Source organism: Peromyscus leucopus, chromosome 6 (genome assembly GCF_004664715.2).
Source record: "Peromyscus leucopus breed LL Stock chromosome 6, UCI_PerLeu_2.1, whole genome shotgun sequence".
Lineage (NCBI taxonomy): Eukaryota > Metazoa > Chordata > Mammalia > Rodentia > Cricetidae > Peromyscus > Peromyscus leucopus.
Genome location: NC_051068.1, coordinates 95,773,747 through 95,793,324, shown reverse-complemented (window position 1 = coordinate 95,793,324; position 19,578 = coordinate 95,773,747). Strand labels below are relative to the sequence as shown.

The window sequence follows — 19,578 nt, the reverse complement described above, 5'->3', positions numbered from 1 at the left end:
TGTGTGTGTGTGTGTGTGTGTGTGTGTGTGTGTGTGTGTGTGTACATGTCCATACAGGTACCCATAGAGGTCAAAAAATGTGTCAGATCCTCTGAAACTGGAGTTCAGGCAGCTGTGAGCTACCATGTGAGTGATTGGGATCTGAACCCCAGTCCTCTGTAAGAACAGCAAGTCTTCTTAACCACAGAGTCATCTGTCCAGGGCTCCTACAGTTCATTTTGATTTTGAATAGTCTTGTCATTTTGCTCTAATTAATATATATCTCTTGTCACCTCAATTAAGGTATAGAATAAGAACTACATCTTTAAAATGTTTTAAAATCCATTTTGACTGTGGTCTCTTCCAACAGAAGATGTTCAATAAAAATGTTGTTCATGTCCAATGAATGAGTATTTCATTCAGCTATCTCAGAGTCCCAGAAACACAATGGAGAGAACCTAATCTCTGCCTGTCCCTCCCTTTTGCCAGGAAGATATGAGTAGCTAAAGTATTTGGTGCTATATATAGTCAGTTGATGTCAGCTGGATGCCAGTCTCTTCAGAGAGGCTCAGTCCCCTGTTTAAGTCAGAGCTAGGGACCATGCCGTTCCAGGTTCAAGGATAAAACCCATCAGGCCCAAGTGCCATCATATTCCACCTTCAGCGTTTTCCTCCACAATTGGGATTCACCCCTGCTGAAAAGTGCAGTCTAACAGCAAGGTGAGTCTATTGTTTCCTAAAATGTCTTATTAGTCAGTTGTCCCCAGAGGTTCAGAGTTATGACTCATAAATTACCATTCTTTGCTTTAAAGGGAGGCTGTTGATACCGGCTTGAAATGTTACCACCAAAGAGGTCTGGCTGAGTCTGGCCTCTTCCTCACTCTTAGAGTTTGCTGGAAGTGATGTCCTCTGATGCTGGTGGGATGGCAGCCAGGAGAGAAGCATTGGCAGATGAAAAAAAAAAAAAAAAAAAAAAAAAAAAAAAAAAGAAACTGTAGGAAAGAGAGGGAAGAGCGAGGAAGCTGGCACTTTAATTGTTTCTCAATGCATAGTGGTCAATGTACTGAAAGACTGGGTCTGAGACTGTGTCGTCCTCTGTTCACAGGGACCTGGGCTGCTACTGAAAAATGTGCACTGTAGGCAGATAAGCAGGATCTGTTGGTCTTTCAGTAAAAAGCAATAATAAATTCTTAATAAGAAAGATGTTCCCTTGCAGAAAGGGTGATCATAAGGAATTATTCACATTGCCTCAATAGTGTCCCTTTCTTTTCAACAGGGAATAAAAATACCATGCTATCACATAGTGCCATGGTGAAGCAAAAGAAACAGCAAGCATCAGCCATCACGAAGGAGATCCATGGAAACGGTATCACTAAACACCCTTCATGGTCGTAACAAAGCATGGCATGAATGTAGATCCTTTCTGATGTTAATGTCGTACAGTTCACTTCCTTAAATACTTCCTATCCACCATAACAGACGTGAAGCTCTCGGGGTACTATAGAAAAGCCTATGGTAATGAATCCTTCTGCAGTCATCCTTTCTCATTTGAAAGCTATTTTCAGATCAGCAACTGCTGCAGGAGGAATGAGGCAGGCTGACAGCTGATGTGCATTCTCTCGGCTTGCCGCTCACAGTATCAGTGAGCATGATGCTTCTGAGTTTTGTTTATAGATAACTTTCATACAACCCTGTATTTTTTGTTCTATCTTGATTTGTTTTGTAGTGCATCAAAAAATTCAAAATATGTTCCATCAGCCTTTTAAATTTTTCAAAACAAAGCAAAACAACCGGTTGCATAGGAGTTTGTATTTATTGTTTAAACCTGACACCAGTATTCACATTTAATAACTGATGTACTAACATATATTGCATGTGAAATCTACTTTTACTTATGCTTTCTGAAAAACTGGGGTCCTTCTAATGGCAAAGCAACTTAATTTTTAATATATGATAGATGTTAAGATATTTATTCCAATAAAAATTGACTTGTTAAAAAGCAAATTCATTTTGTTCATGAATAAAAATTAGCATACTGTTAAATTTTGAGTTTAATATACAGGTCCTTTTTAGGGCTGATCTGAGCCATTGCAGACACGTTTGTGGAATTTGCAGGGTGCCCCTTTATTTTCGTTCAGCTGACAACAAATGGAGCATTGCACCATGAAAATATTCACATCTAGAAGCATGAAATCTGGTGAGGCATCTGGAAACCAGGATGAGTGTAGTATTTCACATCATCCTTTCCGTAAAGCAAGCCGAACTACCAATCAAAGTGTTTTACATGCCGGCCACATACCACAGTCATGTTGAAAGGGCACGGCTCGCCTTTAATCTCTTTGCTATCACATCATTGTGCCGGCTTCTGCTTGCCTCTCAGGCTTTACTTTCATACCAAATTCATTTAGAATAAAATGAGAATAATTCTGGCCTCGCTACCAGACTGTATCAATTCAAAGTTTTGAACCCCATGCTTCTTTTAAATTTGCATGTATCTTTGGGTATCCTACTTTGGGTAATTTACTTGAAATTGTATGTGTGGCTTTGCTAGTCAATATGGCAAAAATCAGATGATAATTTAAGTTTAAGACTAAGTTGTTTGCTGTAAAACTAGGCTTTGGATAAATTACTTTCCATTACATCATCATCATCATAATTGTCTTAGGCCATACTGCCTTGAACACAACTGACACCATCTAATTACATTGTAATCATAAGTAAATCCATTTAATATACTCTCATTATAAATTATATGTCAGATTCTACTCTGACATATAATTTGATTACCTACATCTATGAGAATAAAATTACATTTTTATAATTTTTACAAATATAACCATTGAAATCTTTATTTTTAGAAAATACACTTATATATCAATGGGGAACACTACCACCTCCCCGCAGGGAAGTCTTGGCCATGTGAAGGCCTTCCCTCCAACACTGGATGAGCTCCAGCCCAGGTGGGAGGAGCCCTAGGCTCTGACTTTATGATGGTCAATATTCTAGACGAGCTGGATAGTCAGACTCATCCAAGATAAAACACCTATATATTATGAAGCAGAACAAATACTTGATTTCTTTCTTTTTTTTCTGCGGGAGTCTCGCATGGAATTTAACTGTCCGTATGCTGCCGGGAGTGGAGGACACTGCAGCTGGGGGATGTCACCTTCTCTAAGGACGTAGAAATGAGATATGGACTCCAGAGAAACATTTATGGTGGGGATGAGTCTTTATATTTTAAGACATATTGCAGCTGTAAAACATCTGGGTAGTTTAAGTTGATAAATGCTAGGGTTCAGATCATAATTTTAAGACTTAGTAGTCTCCTTGTACATAAGAACAACATTAAGTAGTATAACCCATGTGTTATTATTATCATACTCCAAAAAACAGTAATAATGAATGAGGTTCAGCCAGCTGCAGTTCTTGTAGGGCAGAGAACACAGCTGGGAACCCTTTGAGATGAGTAGGGAAATGGAAGAGGGAAAGTTTCATATTAGATCACTCTTACTATTAAAAGGACAAACTGCCTGAAAGAATTAAAAACTTCTCCCCATATAGACTACAGAGTTAACTGGATCGAGTGAGTTTTTTTAAATCTCTGGTTTCCACTTACTACACCCATTCTGTTGCTCCTTGTGGACCCATTGTAATTTGGTGTCACACAATGTACCAGGAGTGAAGACATCACATGTCCAACAAAGAGCTGATAAAAGTATCAAGGGCCTGCCAGACACTCAGCAGGCAGGGGTCTTGGTGTCAAGCTTGGAATCCCAATTCAATCTTGGGAATCCACATGGTGGAAGGCAAGAACAAACTGGCAGAAGTACACACACACACACACACACACACACACACACACACAGAGGGAGAGAGAGAGAGAGAGACAGAGAGAGAGAGAGAGAGAGAGAGAGAGAGAGAGAGAGAGAGAGAGAGAGAGAAATGTTAAAGAAAAAAAAGTGTTTCCTGTTACCCAGGTGCTCTACCCAGATCAGCCTCACCAAGGTAAAGCACTACCATCTACCAGCAGGAGGGGAATGAGTGGGGAAGTGGTCTTGTGTTACTGTTGTAACAACAACCTCAGTGCTTCACACAGCATGTCAGCCATGGCGGCAAGCATCTAGAAAGTGCTACAGTGCAAGACTGAAGAGATCTTTTGTCTGCAACTACACATGGATTAGCTGTGAGGACAAGAGAAGACGGTCCATAACAGTTCCCTCCCTACCCACAAGCCCTGTGCAGTTAGTTGCCAGTGAATCTGTACAGGTCTCCTGCATGAACTGTAATCCTTGCTCACTCCATAACTGTAGCTGAAGGTTTTCCTGTGCCCGAACAACACATCCACAGCATACAGGGCGATATCCACAGCACATAACTCATTTCAAATCTGAACACTAAACTAAGAGGGATAGGAGTAAGTGACAACAGAAGAGATGGGACCATCAGAACGGATTAAGGACAAGCACTCTAGAGTAAGGTTGGGAAAGGAACTGGAGTTAAAACAACCACAAGATGAACTGAGAGTGTGGTGTCGCTTAAACTGCAAACACAGGTGTTACTAGCAGCTCAGAATAAGAGCCTCATAACAGGAAAGGGGACCACAGTGCATCAGCTGTGGTGGCTTGCTTGACACGCCCCCGGCCCCCCACAGCTTTTCCTCCTGCACTGTGGGAGGGCTTTGTTGTCTTGTGCTTTGGGGATGATTGGCTTTCTCTTTGTAACTGGTGAACAGCTTTCCCAGGCACACTGAAGAGAAGCAGGCTGGTTACTTTGTGCAATTTCAGGGAAAGAGTTGAGCTTTGTGGTCTGAAATCAGAAAGCCCCGATTCTGAATGGAGAGCTGGGTGGATATGACTTCACATGTGCATCTAATTCAGAAATTCCATGTTTCCATCCATTGATCTGCCCAAAGGCAGGAATGGCCGTTGTCTGTTTCTCTATCAGTAACAGAAGGAATAATAGTATTGACAGAAATTGCAAGGACTTTGAAAAATTATAGAGCACAAGGTCTAGAATTTCAGATGAAGGATTACGTGAGGATCGATTTTTAATTTCCCTGTCAATAAAAACTTCAATATCAAAATGATAACACCAGAAAGGCCTAATGTAGTTCAAAATTGAGGTGGGGGGAACAATTCAGTGTAGGAGTTTGTGGTATTTCTTTAACTTTTCACATTAGCACTATCATAATCTTAAGAAAAAATAGAGCACCTGACTTTACCAAGGTCCTTCAGAAAGCTGAATCCTATTTCACACTGGTCACAGCCCTGTGATTTCTACAATGCCTTTCTCTGTGACAGGCTCTGTCTTCTCCTGCAGTCTATAGGAAGCACTGAATGATTTGTTGTGAACTCAGAACACTGGTAATATAATTGCCTAAATATTTACAGGTATTCACAGCTAATCAGACATTAATGGAAAGATTTATAAGCAATATTAAACTGGGGAGGAGGAGGCAGGTGAATCTGTGAGTTCAAGGGCAGCCTGGTCTACCTAGTAAGTTCTAGGCTAGCTGGATCTATATGTGTGATCCTGTCTCAAAAGCAAACAAACAACAAACCCAAACAACAACAAAACAACAACAATATACCCTCAAAATGATACAGAGATTCTGAAATAGGAACACAAAGAGTCTCATATAGTTTTCAAATTCATCTTCATTTAGGAAAAAATTATCAGTAAAATTTTATTAATTGGAAAATTTTCAAGCATTATTCAAGATCACAAGCTGATATATGGCTTACAGTATATAAGAAGATAGAGTTTATGAACTATTACTTGTAGATGGAGTCCTTTGCAAGTGCGGAAAAGTCTTTGTGTGTTAGTAAGACCCCCTAAGTAAAATAAGCATCCGCTACTTTCCTCCCATGGTTTATACATTCTCTTAAGATTGCGTTTGCCTGACAATCATGAGGAAGAACTTTTAAAAGATCTTCAGTCTTACTACAGTTGTTTGTAAGTGGGTTAGGTTCTTGGATCTGACTACGGTTCTATATCACTATAAATGACTGCGGTAGGAAAGTATGCCTAGCGATTTTATTTTCAATGGATGATCTAATGCCTCAAAGACAAGCTTCTAAGTCATGAGGGTGAGGATGCGTATGTATCATTTCTCGGGCACTGAGATCAAAAACACCATGGAAACCTTGTGCTGGGGTACACTAAAGGGCCGGGACATCTGAACTCAGATCCTCAGCTCATAGATGATTCTGAAACCTTTGCTTCTGTGACATCAGAAGCAACTTTAAAAGGGAGGGGAAGGAACCTTGAGACTTCAGCTTGCCTTTTGCTGTTTGTTTATACAAAGGATGTTGTCTGATGTATTCCTGACTCTGAAGGATGTGATGCTTTGGTTGGTCGCTTCCCACGTTTTCTGTCGGAAATACTCTCACTATGACCAACTTTAGGCTTCCATCATAGAGGCTCCAGATGGAGTGTGGGAAGAAGAGTGTGTGACAGTGCAATGACACACAGGAACTTACAAAGCAATGGTATAGCAGGCACTATAGTATTCTCAGATTTTCCTTATGTAGCACAATACATACAAATAACCTCAAGACCATATAGATAATAGCAAAAGTATCCAGCAACTTATAAAGTGATACCTTTTGAATAGTTATTGCTGTTTTACTGTGACATGTCCAAGTATTACACTTATGGAACTCCCCCCCCCGCATGGTCTCACTGTTGCAACTTAGGCTGGCCTTCTATTTTAGATCCTCCTGCCTCTGTCTGCTGAATATAGGATAACAGGGATCTGCCACTATGCACAGCCAGAAGTTCTTTTTATTCATTGCTGGGAATGGAACAGCGCCTCACATAGGTTAGGGAAGTGCTCTGCCACTGAGCTACACCTGTAACCCTATATATGTGTGTATGTGTGTGTGAGTGTGTGTGTGTGTGTGTGTGTGTGTGTGTGTGTGTGTGTATGTATGTTCGAGCACACAAGCATGTGTGCATGCACAAGGTTTTAGGTGGTTCAAACTGGTCTTGAACTTAAGTTGACCTTGAATCCCTGATCCTTGGCCTCCACTCCCAGAGTGCTGGGATTCCAGGCCTGTATCACCACACCTCACTAATAACTTCATTTGAACACTAATGTGTCCACTGTGTGACTGCTGGCTTGTAGAATTTCTGAAGATGTATTAGTCCGGTCTGTGAACTAGTGTGAGTTCCAGCACACACTTTGTCTTGTGGGCAATGCTTCTGAGCTTAAACACCCAGCAGATGTTCAGTCACTCAAAGCCACTGTGGAGTGGGAAGGGGAAAATTAGGATTGAGACAATACAGATCGGAAAGTAATGAACAACTTGAGAGTTGGTAAAGTATGTCCTCTTTTGTTGATTGTGTCTGTGTTCTTGTGGTATAAATTTAAAGGCAACACTGGATTGTGTCTGCTGATAATTTCTTTGTATGCTCTGCCAGTGAGGGCTGGTAAGTTCTGGTAGCCATGCGTGCACATTTATTCCTTGTGTTAGCTTGTAGTGAGTTGCTAAAAAGGAGTAACTACTTCCTGTGAACCCAATGAGCTTACAGCTAGGGGCAAAAACTTTCTTTTTCCTAATACCTCCCCTATGCCTTACTTATCAAGGACCTCACCATGGGTCTTCTAGGTCAGCTTCTCTCATCCTTGGCTATGATTCTCGGTTTAACACAAACTTTGTTCTTATATTAGCAAGAATGTGTAGAGAAAACATCTATACAAATTAGCACATGTTTAATTGACTATAACAGAAAGCAGCTAGGTAAACAATAAAGGGAATTTAGTGGTTTACATATCTGAAAAGATCAGAGATGGCCTCTGAGACCTCGTCCAGAGACTTCTACACAAACCCAGGACACAATTCCTGCATCAGCTCCCTTGGCTTTGTCTCATTTTGCCAGTCATCCTACTGAGGACTGTTGTGTTCCAGTACACACTCCTCAAAGCTTAATTGTCCTAGTTAATTTGTCACATCAGCAGCAGCTTCGGTCTTGTTAGTCAAAATAAATAGTTATTTGCCTAATACTCCAGTTTTTCTCCCTGTGTACATAACAAAACCTCTCAGTGGCAAAGAGGCTCTGTGCATTATACAGAAATATATTCCTAATTCTAAAAGCACTTGGAGGTGCTGGACATGTTAAATACACCTACAAGCTCAGAGCTTGAGAAGGCTGGCATAGGAGTGTCGTGAGTTGGAGGCTAGCCTGGGCTGCAAATCTGTCTCAAAATAAAATCAAAGCAAGAGATGAAAGTAGAAGAATTTCATCTCTCTTGACTTGTGAGAAAGCTCTTTAGTATTAGGGATAGAAAATAACAATCTTCTGTCTTGATTTTTGTTCATTTGTTTGTTTTGAGACAGACCATCAGTGTGTAACCCAGTCTGACATTGAATTCGCTATGTAACTCAAGCTGATCATGAACTCACAATTGTCTTCCATCCACTTCTGGCCTCTGGGATTACAGGCATGCACCCACATTCTCAGCTAAAAATAACACTCATTACAAAATTTCTGCTATATTTACAATATAAGGTACTTAAAAAATTAAAACCAAAAGAAAATTCAAACCATAAAAGAATTGTGATCCAGTGCTTTGGATACAACAGAAGCATTAGTAATTATACATAGGTTTTAGTGCAGAGATCCACAGACGTGGCATTTGAGCTGGTTGGGAAAGATGTCCACTCTGTTTTTCTTACCTGCCCCCTCCCTTTATGCAGGTTGCCTGGTGCCAGGTACAGACTAGATGGTGGGGTTGGAGGGAGCATGCGTGCACTTCCGTGATTGGCAGAACTCAAGCTGATGAATGGGAATGTGGGGAGAAAAGCAAAGCTTATTAATATAAATACAAAGCAGTTCTGTTTGGAAAGTCACTAAATGGAAAGCCTAAATTGTACTAAGAGTATGACAGCTAACTTTTATCCATTCTTTCTTTGTGCCTGATAACATGCTAGTTTATATGAAATATTTTAACTAATTAAATATAATTTAATTACATTTAATACCAATGCTCTTCAATAATTATTGTTCTTATTATGATTAGCTGAACATTAGAGATGAGGACATGGAGGTTTAGACAAAATAAGCAACATCTGTGATCCCGCAGTGCCAAAGTGGTGAGTCCAGGATGTACCCCAAGGCCAGGCTACTGAAACACATCTCAATCACTTACTATAATGTAGGGCAGGAAACAAATTATAGAACTTGGCAAAGTGTTTTGAAATGCTTCCTTTTGGATTTTCATGAATGTAAATATCGTTTTACAGATGTAGATGGCATGAACCTGGGCAAAAAAGTCAGTATCCCCAGAGACATCATGATAGAAGAACTGTCCCATTTCAGTAATCGTGGTGCCAGACTCTTTAAGATGCGTCAAAGAAGATCTGACAAATACACCTTTGAAAATTTCCAGTATGAATCGAAAGCACAGATAAATGTAGGTACAACTGGACCGTGAGTATCTAGATGAATTAACAGCATGCCTAAGGGGCTATGTGTAACCAGGCTTCCAAACTAGTTGCTCTACATATCTTCTTTCAGTTGATTCTATGAGACCCTTTTATTCAGGATGATGAATAGCTTAGGTGGTTAAATAAAGCAAGCATTATGTATGATATGAGAATGCTTTTTTGTTCACTAGGGACATTGTGAGCTGTAGATTTGGCACTGAGGAATTGGCCTGTTCTGCTAGGAGGATAGAGAGTGAGTGGAGAGAAGTGGTACCAGCTGTTTCCAAGTCTTATCGCCTACAAACAGTTAAATGTTTGTGGTGGAAACACTCCCAAAGCACACAGAGGAGCACAAAGCAAGGATGAGTGTTGTTTTCGCTGAGTACAATCTGGCCCTGCAAATGCTGAGAACAGCAAATTCCATCAGTCTTGTCTCAAAGTAGTTATTCTACATGGTCATGACAAAGCCAGCAAGGACCTAATGCTTTGGGCCAAAGCCTTAACATTTTGATTCTATTTTACAGCTGGGTGTGGTGTTGCACACCTGTAATCCCAGCATTCTGAAGGCAGAGTAGAAGGATCACTCACAAGTCCGAGGCCAGCCTGGGCTATATAGTGAGTTCCAAGCCAGCCAAGCCTACATAGTGAGACCTTATCTCAAATGTACAAAAATTAGATTTTACATGTGTTAGAATCATATTCATAGCCGGGCGGTGGTGGCGCACGCCTTTAATCCCAGCACTCGGGAGGCAGAGCCAGGTGGATCTCTGTGAGTTCGAGGCCAGCCTGGGCTACCAAGTGAGTCCCAGGAAAGGCGCAAAGCTACACAGAGAAACCCTGTCTCGAAAAACCAAAAAAAAAAAAAAAAAAAAAAAAAAGAATCATATTCATTTAAACAGTCTTTGAGAGAAATTGTAGAGAAGTTAGTTCATAAGAGACAAATAACCAGTTAAGGTATGACTTTATTTATTTTTATTACTTATTTCCTTATTACACTTACTAATAGTTGGATAAAAGAAAAATTAAAATAGAGTCTCACTATGCAGCCCTGGCTGGCCTGAAATTTTCTGTGTAGACCAAGCTGAACTTGAAGTCACAAAGATCTGCCTACCTTTTCTACCCAAGGGCTGTAATTAAAGGCCTATGCCACCATGCCAGGCTTAAATTAAGATTTTGAGAGCTGAGGATTTAATGCAAAGGTTGAATCATTGGCTGGACTTGTTCAAGGCCCCATGTTCAATCCCCAGAGCTACAATCAATCAATCAATAACCATAGCTTAATTCTAATTTTAATTGTGAATTCAGTTAGACATATAAAATCATATAGACATATAAAAAACTAGAGTATTTACATTTTGTGAAGAATAGTTTCTTGCTTGAAATCATGGGTAAATATATGTTATTTTAGCCTATTATTACACACTATACCCTCTTCTCAGAAAGTATCTGTGGCTAATACAGTATGAGCTGAAAAATAATTTGCACTTATCTGATGGTTTATTGTGTAACTGCATTCATCACGGAATAACAACAAAGAAGACCATTTATGAAGTAATGTGAACTAGGTGGATTAAGGAAAGCCTTGCAAAATCAGCTGCAAGTTCAGACATCTCAGTAAATGAATGTCTGTCTTCCTGACTCCCACTTACGCTGCAAACACTAACAGTGTACCTACCACGCTGAAGAAGGTGTACAGCAGTGCTTCTCAGCCTTGCCAGCCCTGTGACCCTTTGGCACAGTTCTGCATGTTGTGCTGACCCCCAACCATTAATGACTTTCATTGCTACTTCATAGCTGCAAGTTTGCTACTGTTATGAATTGTAGTGTAAATATCTGTGCTTTCCAATGACCTTAAGGGACCCGTGTGAAAGGATTGCTTGAACCCCAAAAGGGCTGCGACCTACAGATTGAGAACCACTGGTATGTGGGATTAAAACTGTCCTTATGAACACAACATATTATCTCATCATGGCTATCCTAAGTTGTTGACAAAAATCTTACATATCTGTTTTCAGTTATAATAAATGTATGAAGATATGACTTGAGAATTTTTTACTATTCCAAGAAAATTGGGCACTAAATGATTAGTAGAATCCTAAACAGCCATACTAAAGCAATTTAATGAGAATAAATAACTCAGAGCAGTAAATACTAATAATGGTTGTAAAGGCAGTAATTACTCTATCTTTTAATGTTGCATGCTTTTATCATCTCTATACAAAGGATGCATTTATTAACCTTTGAATTTCCAACATAGTGTCTAAAACACAATAAGCATGCCATAAATACTTGCCAAAGGTATAAATTAATTGACAGGAATAGGCATTCTTTTAAAAATCCCTGTCATGTTAGCAGTGTTCCAAACTATAGTGATGATGTCATCATTCCCTGACAGAGTAAGTATGGCATCATGTATACTATCTTCCTCATACTCCTCGGGCATATTTTGGAATTAAAAATCACGTCACAAAGAGGTTATACAGTCAGATGGCATCTTAGAGAGGATTTGAGTCCCTAAATTTTATAGATAAGAAAATATTAAGAAAGGCAAAGAAACTTGTAAATTAACTAATCATGTTGTTGACAGGAACATCAAGACCAAGCCCTTAGTGCCTGGTTCCCAGGCCAGAGTTTCCTTTTAATGCATCATAAGCCATTAGCCTAATTATTGGTTACATTTTCTGGAGAGTGCTTTTACTTTTCCCTATCCATTGAGCTATAGACACCCTAAAAATAACTACTTATCTATGTAGTTCCTATTTTATTATAATGTTTAGTATCTCATATAAATATAACACAAATCAAATCCCCAATAACCAATGCCATCAGCTCTACTATTAAGTATCATTATTTATTTTCTTCGGTTTTTTGTTTGTTGTTTTTGTTTTGAGATACTCTCATGTATCCCAGACTGATCCTCAGCCGACTATGCACTCAAGGCTGGCCTTGAACTCCTGATTTTCTTGCCTCTATCCCTGAGAACTGGGATTATAGGTGTGCACCACTAAAATAAAAATATAAATGCAGTTTTGAGCTTAATCCACTCCTAAGGGGCACTGGCAAATTCAAGTTTCACATATTTTGTGTGAAATAAACAATAACAACAACAAATGGATGCGTTCTTCAAGTAATCATTGCTTCTATATGAACCAATTTTAGAGTCCTGGTTGATAAAATCATTTATTTCTTAGATAAAAGGCAAAAATAAAGAAAGAAAGAAAAGAAAAGAGAGAAAGGAATTGGTGAAATACACAGTATTCAAGATGAAATAAAAATGTAAGATGTATTAATGATAATTATAATCCTCTTCTATAAGTCACTGAAAATGGATATTGAACATTTTGCAATCTCTAAAATCTCCAAAGGAAAGTATACTATAAAAGGCAATTCTGCCAGGGAAGAACATGTCAATTCACTACTTAATGTCAAATGGTCAGCCCTGAAAACATATATACAAGCAACATTATATAGACTGAGCAAGTTGTATTTATGTGTTTAAGAATACATATATATATATATATATATATATATATATATATATATATGTCTACAAAGATGATACATGTAACAACAATTAATAAAAAAGGAAACATGAGTTTGAAAGAGAACAATGAGGGATATATGAATTTGGAGGGAGGAAAGGGAAGGAGAAATGATGTAATTATATTATAATCTCAGAAATGAAAGGTACAATTTAAAAACTAAAAGAAAACAGTACACATTTGCAAGTGTGCTGAGACACTTTAATCCCTCACAAATAGTTCAGTTTGTCATGATTTTAGACTGCTGCATTCCATTTTCTCCAAAATATATTCATTAATATATCAAAATAAAAACTTCTGATTAAAAAAACAATTCTTAACTAAGACTAACCAAGCTATATCGAGAGACTTAATACATCTTTATTATTTTTTCTTTAAAAACAATTTCTTTATATTTGATGTAAAGCTTACAACAAACCCTATTTTTCTTGTTATCTCTGCAGAAATCGTGTAATGTGTATTGCATATTTGTTTTTAACTTGCATACTTTTAGCCTACAAGGCTCTATTCTGGTTTCATTTTCTTTAGGATTAGCCTCGTAAACTAAAGATCACATTTTTCATTTGTCTTTTCAACTTTTCTGACAGGAAGTACAGATGATGGACATAATAATTTAAGGCTTATGTCACAATCAGTCATCAGCTGAGCGTCATGGGGCTTTGTTTGTACACTAACCTGTGATAATAGAAGTCTTGGGCCCTTCCTGCTAATGACTAACCAGAGTTGATGTTCCTGTTCATTGTAAGCCTCAGGAGAAGCTTCCAGCAGGCTGGAATCATGATTCCTAAAATGAATGTGGGTAGGATTACCTGTCCCCATAGATGAAATTCATTTCATAGACACCTTTTAGAAACTTAACAAAAGGTGATTCTTTATCCATTATGCTTTGTACCTTACCACATACATCTCAATGGTCTTCTAATTTACAATTCAAGTTAGTAAAATACTAATATAGTAAATTAAGTAAAATACTCGAGGTAGATGTTAAAGTCAAACTATAAGACATCGAATTGTATGTGTATATAGATTGTTTTCTATTTAGTGATTATTAAAAATAGCCTTTAAAATGTTTTTGAGACAGTTTCATTGTGTAGTCCTGGCACTGTGCTTACTGGTTTCAAAGTCACAGAGATCTACCTGCATCTGCTTCGTGAGTGCTGAGATTAAAAGTGTGCGCCAGCACACCTGGATAAAAGCAGTCTTATGTATAACTATAGAAGAAGAAGAATGTTGCCTAACTGAATTTAAAATGTCTCTAAACTAGCGGGAAATTCCCAGTGCCATGAATGTGGTAACAAAAATCTGTTTGACCAGAACAAGTAAGAGAGGTCATAAGAGAATGTACAGATGTAGTTGAAGTGTTGAGATAAACAGATGCGGTGGTATTTCTGGCTGGCTACATTAGAAAGAAGAGGGAGATTGGAGACAGACACAGAGAACTTGGGATCTGGCTTGACAATGAGCAGAGGGAGGTCATTCCAAGCAGACGAAGCACCAATAGTAAATTGATGAGCAGGAAAGAGCAGGTAATATGGGAGATTATCTTGGAAATGTGCTGGTATGTGTAAGAGGTAAGTCCAAGATCTTAGTGGCTGGACATGAGTTTGAATGATATTCAACATGAAATAAGAAAGAATGTCTAAAGGTCGGAGTCATGTTATACATAAGAAGCATTAGTGTTCCAACTGACTAAAGGAGAAATGCATGATGGGAAGTGAGCAGAAGGTAACATCTGTATGATAGAGAATGAGGAAGGTGAGTGGATTCAGCAGTCAAGAGCACTTGCTGCACTTGCTGAGGACCTACATTTAATTCCCATAGCCCATGTGGTAGCTCACAAACTGCCTGTAACTCCAGCTCCAGAAGATTCAAAACCCATGACCTCTGAGGCAGCTGCATTCACATACACTACACATGCACAGACACACGTGCATGTAACTAAACACAAAATAATTTTTGAAAGAAAAAAAAAGCAAGGAAGATATACATATGCAGACTAAAGTGGAAAAGAAAGACAATGTTTAAGGAGGCTATGACAAAAAGAAACCAGCTCGATTTGATGATATAGTCACTAAAAATTTAGCAAATACTCATAGAATACTTTCATGATATAAGACTTGGTTAAAAAACAAAACAAAAAACAAGCATTCAATTAAATTCAAAGCAGACACTTGTGCGCATGAAGAAGGCGGCATAGGGACCTAGAGCGCTGTTTGTGGCTGAAGCACCTTCTGGAACTTTCAGAGCTAGTCCTCAGGGAGGAGACTTCCAGGTCAGATCCAGCTCTTCACCGCCAAGTCTTGTGTCCGAAGTGTGTGGTGGTTTCACCACTGCTAGTGCCTTCCCTTGAATTTCAGAGAGACAACCAAGGGTGTCATCGATGGCCTGTATTGTTTGGGGGTGCTCTTGGGTGACATTGATGGCCTGTATTGTTTGGGGGTGCTCTTGGGTGACATAGATGGCCTGTATTGTTTGGGGGTGCTCTTGGGTGACATAGATGGCCTGTATTGTTTGGGGGGTGCTCTTGGGTGACATCGATGGCCTGTATTGTTTGGGGGGTGATCTTGGGTGACATCAATGGCCTGTATTGTTTGGGGGTGCTCTTGGGTGACATAGATGGCCTGTATTGTTTGGGGGGTGCTCTTGGGTGACATCGATGGCCTGTATTGTTTGGGGGGTGATCTTGGGTGACATCAATGGCCTGTATTGTTTGGGGGTGCTCTTGGGTGACATCAATGGCCTGTATTGTTTGGGGGTGCTCTTGGGTGACATTGATGGCCTGTATTGTTTGGGGGGTGCTCTTGGGTGATATCGATGATCTGTATTGTTTGGGGGTGCTCTTGGGTGACATTGATGGCCTGTATTGTTTGGGGGTGCTCTTGGACTATCCTGACAGACAACTCAAAATGACATTTCACATGCCTGGCACTGGAGGCTTTGATAAATAACTTGTGATCTTTGGGAGAAGCATTGTCATCCCGGGTGGAATAATTTCATTTAAACTATATGTAATATACGTAAAAATGTGTGCTATATGTAAAATTTTAGGTAAACATAAAATAATATTATTCCCTATGGCTCTCCAAACATTCTTGGTGTTATTTGTTCCTCCCCTCTCCCTCTTCCTCTCTATTGCCCTTCCTTCTCCCCAGCTAAAGTTCCTGCCCTCTTCTTCCCCTGTACCCCTTCATAGCACCTGTGTATGACTATTCCTCTTTCTAAAATACCCCCCAACCCCCCTTTTTACTTTCCTGGCTTCTGAGGTTACTCCAGGTTATACACTCACATCTAAAAATTCACATCTAGGATCCACCAAAAAGGGACACCAACAGGGTGTTTGTCTTTCTGGATAAACTAAGGGTTACCTCACTTAGTATAATATTTTGTTACTTGTAAATTTCATGATTTCATTTTCTTTACAACTAAATAATATTCCATTGTCTCTATGTGCCATATTTTCAACATCCATTCATCAATTGGAAGACATTGATCAATTGAATGGGGAGGAAACCCACAGAGTGGAAGAGAATCTTTGCCAAGAATATATAAAGAATTCAAAACAGAGCCAAGAAATCAAATGGCCCAGTTTTAAATGGCTATGGATTTGAACAGAGAGTTCTTTAAAGAACAAATCAAAACTGCTAAGAAGTATCTTTAAAAGCATTCAACATTGTTAGAAATCAGGGAAATGCAAATATACAATACTTTGCTATTTCATGCTTGACGGTTAAGATCTCATTGCTGAAGACACCACATACTTGAGTCACAGTGAATGTGGGGAAATCTAGCCGGTAGTCAGCTGGAAGAAGCTTCATCCCTACTGGCTGCTTTCATGGTGCTGAATGGTGCTATGAATGCTACAAGAGAAAAGCAAGCCAATCACAGCCAGTTGTGAACCTTGCAAATTATATGAATGACTGGCCTAGCAAGACACGCCCACTGGTACAACAGGGGCACAAATTTTACAGGAGTAATCAACCACTTTTTCATTGGACTTAAGTATGACACTATCAATAGAGCCAAGAATTTGTGACTACAAAAGTCATGGGCCCAAGGGGGAAATCTACTAGCATATTCTGCTAAAAGACATAGCATTAAAATGATTCCTAATAACATATTGCTAAAGCCACAGATCAGTGCTCCGTTCAGCCTTCATCAGAGAAGCGTCTTCTCGAAGCAGATAGCAATTACCATAAAGACTCCAATTGGTTAACATGCAGAGAATAACAGACTTCAGAGTGCTCAGTCCTAAATGGTACATCGGTATCACAACCCTCTTCTCAGACTCAGGAATCTAGTGGACAAGAAGGTGGGAAGATTGTAACAGCCAGAGGTAGTGAATGGCATTTGCCAGACACAGGGACAGAAGCACCTATAAACTCAGAGCAATGTGACCATGTGACAGTGTGACAGCAAGCTCAAGCCAGACAGAACCCCAGCCCAAGAGCAGGAACGGGGGAGGGGGGTGGGCATGAGGTCCCAACCCTAGCTGAAGAGCTCTTGCTGTTTAATTGCTGCTAAGAAAGGAAAAGTCAGTTTTCTTTAAGAGTGTGACATCTGGACAATCTCAGCAAGCCCCACACTCACGAGTAGTTGGCCAATACACACTGGACTTGATGGGGAAGGAGAGACATGAAGTTTGGGTAAATGGGGGAGGATCTTGGAGGAATTTGGGAAGGGAGATGAATATGAGCAAAATACATTATATAGAATTCTCAAAGAATTAAGAAAAACATTATTTTATAGAAGAATATCTAGGTCAAATGTTGGGCCATATGCTGTCTTTTATTAGATTGGTAAAGGTTCTACAATTAGACACATTTCTCAGAGTGATGTTATGAACAGAAACCTAATAAACTGAAGGAAAGCACTGCAAGGTCACACACACAGTAATGCTCAATGCATTTTGGTTTTCATTTTTGTCCAGTGAATTATAGCCTGACATACAAAAAGTTTCATTGAGCTGCTCAACTTTATTACAATGTAAATTACTGCTGTCCTGAGGAACGATATGGTTCATTATATTTAATTTCTTGATATACAGATGGAGGCTTGCATATGCTAATACTGTGCCTAATAGTTTCATTTGACTTTTAAACCAATACAGCACAATATTGCTATGCAGAATGGGAAAATTGATGGAAGCAACCTGGAAAGTGGTTCACAGCAAGCCCCCTCGACTCCTCCCAACACCCCAGATCCACGAAGCCCTCCAAATCCAGAGAACATCGCACCAGGTACCTAAGCACCCTCAAATGGAACAGTAAAATTTCTATGTGTTTAAAAATACTACTCGTTGACATTTCATTACGTGGCATTTAAATGATATAACTTTTCTCATTAAATATATTTTGTTCATAAGTTTAAGACAAGAGTAAAATTTAAGTTTGAAAGAATCACATAAAAATATTTATAATAGTTATATATTCTTTCAGACAGTCCATGGTGTTCCTTTTTTAAATTTTTATTTATTTGGGGTTTGCGTGTGTCTGAGTGTGTGTGTGTGTGTGTGTGAGAGAGAGAGAGAGACAGAGAGAGAGAGAGAGAGAGAGAGAGAAAGAGAGTATGTGTATGAATGTGTGTAAGAGAGTGTGTGTGCATGAGTGTGTGTGTGTGTGTGTGCATGTGTGTGTGCATGTGTGCGTGTGTGTGTGTGTGTGTGTGTGTGTGTGTGTGAGTGTGTGTGTGTGTGTGTGTGTGTGTGAGAGAGAGAGAGAGAGAGAGAGAGACTTCTGCTGAGTGCATGTGGAGGTCAGAAGACAGCTCTCAGGAGTCAGTTTTTTCATTGGTTTATGTTCTCTGAAAGGATTTATATGCAGTCTGTAAAGCACGGATTTCATTAGCTGTAGGTGGCTCATTCCTTTAATCCTAGCACTCTGGAAGCTAAGGCAGGAGGTTTATGACTTTCAGGCCAGTCTGGGCTACTTAAACTCTGTCTCAAAAGAAACAAACAATATCAACAATAACAACAAAACCCACAAACAAAAAAGGACCATGATCTTTTAGCTTGTTTTAAAAAAAAAATCCTATTACATTAATATTACATTTAGAAATATTACATTTACATGCTGAGAGATACCTTTAGGAAAAATTATATTAATTAATTAGTAACTTTTCAAAATAAACTATAGCAAATTTTTGTCTTTAAAAATTCAAATATTGCCTTAAGAATAATATACAAAGTAATTTTTTAATTTATGGAACTAAGCTGTGAAATGAGTAATATCTCTTGGGTTCTAGAAAATGAATAAACAATTTAGGAAAACCGTTTTAAGAGTTTTCCTCAAAGAGTGATAATGAATGATTTTGAATATAGGTGAAACAACTCACTAACATTTCATATTTAAAGAAAAGTAAGTTGAGCATCAGCCACTGTTGAAGTTAGATCATTTAGAAGCATTCTGATTGATCACATTGAGAAAAACCATAGACATATTAAAATAACATTGCAGAAGAACAAGTAAGCACAATTCAACTGCACAGTATTGTAAGGTTAATATGGTAACAAAGTTCTTCAGTCATTCCAAACAGAAGCTGCAGCAGAAAGTAAGCTTCTAGCTCACAGTGGCCAAGTTCAACGCCATGATCTGTCCACACGCTCCTTTTCATTTTACTGTTGCACTGTTA

At 39.0% G+C, this 19,578-nt stretch overlaps 1 protein-coding gene across 1 annotated transcript in view; it reads left to right on the top strand.

Moving 5' to 3' along the window:
* The first annotated feature begins 523 nt into the window (after positions 1 to 523).
* Positions 524 to 19,578, top strand: part of Myoz2 (myozenin 2) — a 29,290-nt gene continuing 10,235 nt past the window's right edge. Inside the window, exons 1-4 of the mRNA XM_028881465.2 lie at positions 524 to 698; positions 1,255 to 1,344; positions 9,227 to 9,396; positions 18,059 to 18,188. Coding sequence (XP_028737298.1) covers positions 1,269 to 1,344; positions 9,227 to 9,396; positions 18,059 to 18,188 — 376 coding nt within the window. The 5' untranslated portion in view covers positions 524 to 698; positions 1,255 to 1,268. The remainder of the gene's footprint in view (positions 699 to 1,254; positions 1,345 to 9,226; positions 9,397 to 18,058; positions 18,189 to 19,578) is intronic.